Consider the following 2743-nt stretch of genomic DNA (forward strand, 5'->3'; position numbering starts at 1 on the left):
ACTAATAAAATTACCAATTTACCTCGAAAAATGTGTTTCGATATCTCAAAAACCTCTAGAAAAGCCTTAAGAGAAAACTTTGAAACCTAACATTTGAAAAAAAAAAAACATCAACCCTTTGATATACATAACATGAGCTTGGTACAGCAAGCTTCAAGGATTGAAATCGTCTATAAAGGTATGAAATATCTTATAATGGATACATTCGGCTTTGAAGGCTTCTTCTAGGGCAAGCTTAGCTTTCCTTCTGAAAAATTGAAGACATTTGTAGAAGCATCTGTTGAGATGTAGAATGCAATGTTCGGAGCAATGATCAAAGCAGGGTGATTTTTTTTTTGGTAAAAAATAGATGGGATCATATCTACTCTTTTTTAAAAAATTTATTGTTTCTCCTCAACCCTGGGTAAAAAGATAATGCGCTTTAACACATTTGAACTTACGTCCTCCTGTATTGGTAACAATATACATACTGATCGAGTTAAGATTTGGAATAAAAGATATAGTATATATGATTCAGCCACATCCAACAAGTCTCTTGCTTTTTACCACAATAGTAACAATAATAGAACTCCAATAAGTTTTCACCCTTTATATATTTAAGCCGTGTTAGTTTTAGGTCGATTAATATGGATTGGGTCAATTTTGATTTTAAATTTTTTAATCAAATTAGTTTCGATAAGTTCTGAATTTAAACTAATTTCATATTATGGCAATTACGAGTTTGAACCTTCTATAGGCTCAAATCATTCACATATGAGAATTAGGTCATTACGAGTTTGTTTTAGTTATATCAAAATTAAATCATTTCAAATTATTTGCTTGAATCATTTTGGATTTTTAAATTACTTCGAGTTGATACGAAATTTAAGTTTGAATATGTTCAAATTAAATTGAATTTAATTGAATACAAAATCGAGTCTTATTTTCGAGTTATATTTAAATTTCTAATGATTTAGATTAATCAAATAAAATAATTAAAAACAATTACATAAACATGTAATGTCATTCAATGTCATTTAAAAATATCCATCATGTATGCCATTACTGTCACGTCTTATCATATAATTAAAAAGAATTTCCAAGGAAAAAAAAACCTTACCAAAGATCTACTCCATAATCACAATCCTTGGATACAATCTTGGACGCCGCCGTTAACTTATCCACTGTTATCTTGCACGTTACTTTAACGGTAATCTTCCACGTCTTAACGGATCCAGCTTTAATCTTAACCGGCGCTCTCAGCTTCAAAGTAAACGGCACCGTTCCTTTATTTTGATCATTGGAAATGGACCTAAGCGAGGCGGCGGTTAGTTCGATGCCGGAGCCTTTCAGCGCCGTTTTGAACAGTGTTACGTTATTGGTTGGCTGGTAAAAAACCGGCAACGCGCCGTTACTGAGATTAACGTCTTGGTAGTAAACATTGATGGAGCTACCTTTCTCGTAGTAAATGCCGATCTTGTCGTTGCCGTTGTCTGCCCGGACGGTGACGTCGAATTCTGGCGATAGCGGAGAAGGTGACGTGAGGTTGAATCCCTTGATCGCAACGCTCTCGACGGAGTAGTTTGGAGCTTCGGGCTTGAGAACGAAGTAGATCACAGCGGCGGCAATGGCGGCGGCAAGGAGGAGAGAGAGGATAGTTGTTAAAAAGCAGCAGCAGCAGCGGCAACAGGTGCTGCGACTCGACTTACGTTTCGACAGATGAGCGTAGCGGCGGGCGTTCTCCGGCGGAGGAACACGGTAGACTTGGTCCTTCGGGATCTGGACGACGTAAGTTCCGGGTTGTGGAATAGGTTTATCTGAAGAAGGAGGAGCTGGTTTGGGATTCGAGTGTTCGCCGGAAGACGGTGGTGAGTCACCGGGGTAGATTCGTTCGGCCATCGTGGTGTTGACTCAGTAACTCGCTGCAAAAAAGAAATAGAGAGAAAGCCGCGTTTAACGTTTTAAGTGTCTGAGAAGTGAGAACCAAACCATTTGTATGTATTTAAATAGGTATATGGCTTACGCGTATAGTGGCAAATTAGGGATTTCCTTGGAAGTCTAAGTAGTCAAAAGTAGCCAATGGGTCTAATTTAAATTTAACCCCTCCTTTACAAAAATTATGAAATTAACCCTATACTTTAATTTATAATAATTTAATCCTCATACTTTACACAAACGGAAAAAAGTTATCTACTTTTTGTGTAAATACTTCAACTTGGAACTATTGATATTTATTAATTCGTAGCATACAACTGCAAATTTTTAAATAAATAATAAGGACAAAATTTAATAATATTATCTAAATAAATTAACTTCTTGATTTTCGTAAAATACCAACATTAAATTTAAACAAATTTTGAGGGGCCATGCAAAAGTTTGATCATTAACTTTAGAGGGGAGTGGATTTTGGTTTAACAGATATTTGAAAAATTATTCTATTTTCGATGTTAAATTGTGGGGCATTTTGGATGGATCGAGGCTATGATAGTGTCTTAATCCAAACTCATAATCTTGAGGGGGGTCTAGCTATTTAGGAGAATACTTCAAATGGTTCTAATTCTACTTTGGTTCGGAGAATTCATCAGTTGCTGACGCGTTTAAGTCACTGGCACAATCGTCACATCTCTAGAGAGGATAACCAACATGCGAATAGACTGATTAAACTAGCTTACCATAAAACATACGATTTATGTTTGTTTGAAGTCTCCCTGCAAGGGTGGATAAGTTAAATTTTGTAATTACTTTAAGTACTTTTTCTTTCAAA

The 2743-nt window shown here is 35.8% G+C and overlaps 1 protein-coding gene across 1 annotated transcript; it reads right to left on the reverse strand.

The window, feature by feature from the left end:
- Positions 1-984: 984 nt before the first annotated feature.
- LOC121215568 (NDR1/HIN1-like protein 13) lies at positions 985-1958 on the reverse strand. Its single transcript, XM_041090358.1, has one exon. The coding sequence runs from the start codon at positions 1876-1878 to the stop codon at positions 1096-1098; it is 783 nt and encodes a 260-aa protein (XP_040946292.1). The 5' UTR covers positions 1879-1958; the 3' UTR covers positions 985-1095.
- Positions 1959-2743: the final 785 nt, after the last annotated feature.

Source organism: Gossypium hirsutum, chromosome D03 (genome assembly GCF_007990345.1).
Source record: "Gossypium hirsutum isolate 1008001.06 chromosome D03, Gossypium_hirsutum_v2.1, whole genome shotgun sequence".
Classification (NCBI taxonomy): Eukaryota; Viridiplantae; Streptophyta; class Magnoliopsida; order Malvales; family Malvaceae; genus Gossypium; species Gossypium hirsutum.

Excerpts from the sequence above, each read along its gene's own strand:
- LOC121215568 (XM_041090358.1), bottom strand. The coding sequence starts at position 1,878 with ATGGCCGAACGAATCTACCCCGGTGACTCACCACCGTCTTCCGGCGAA.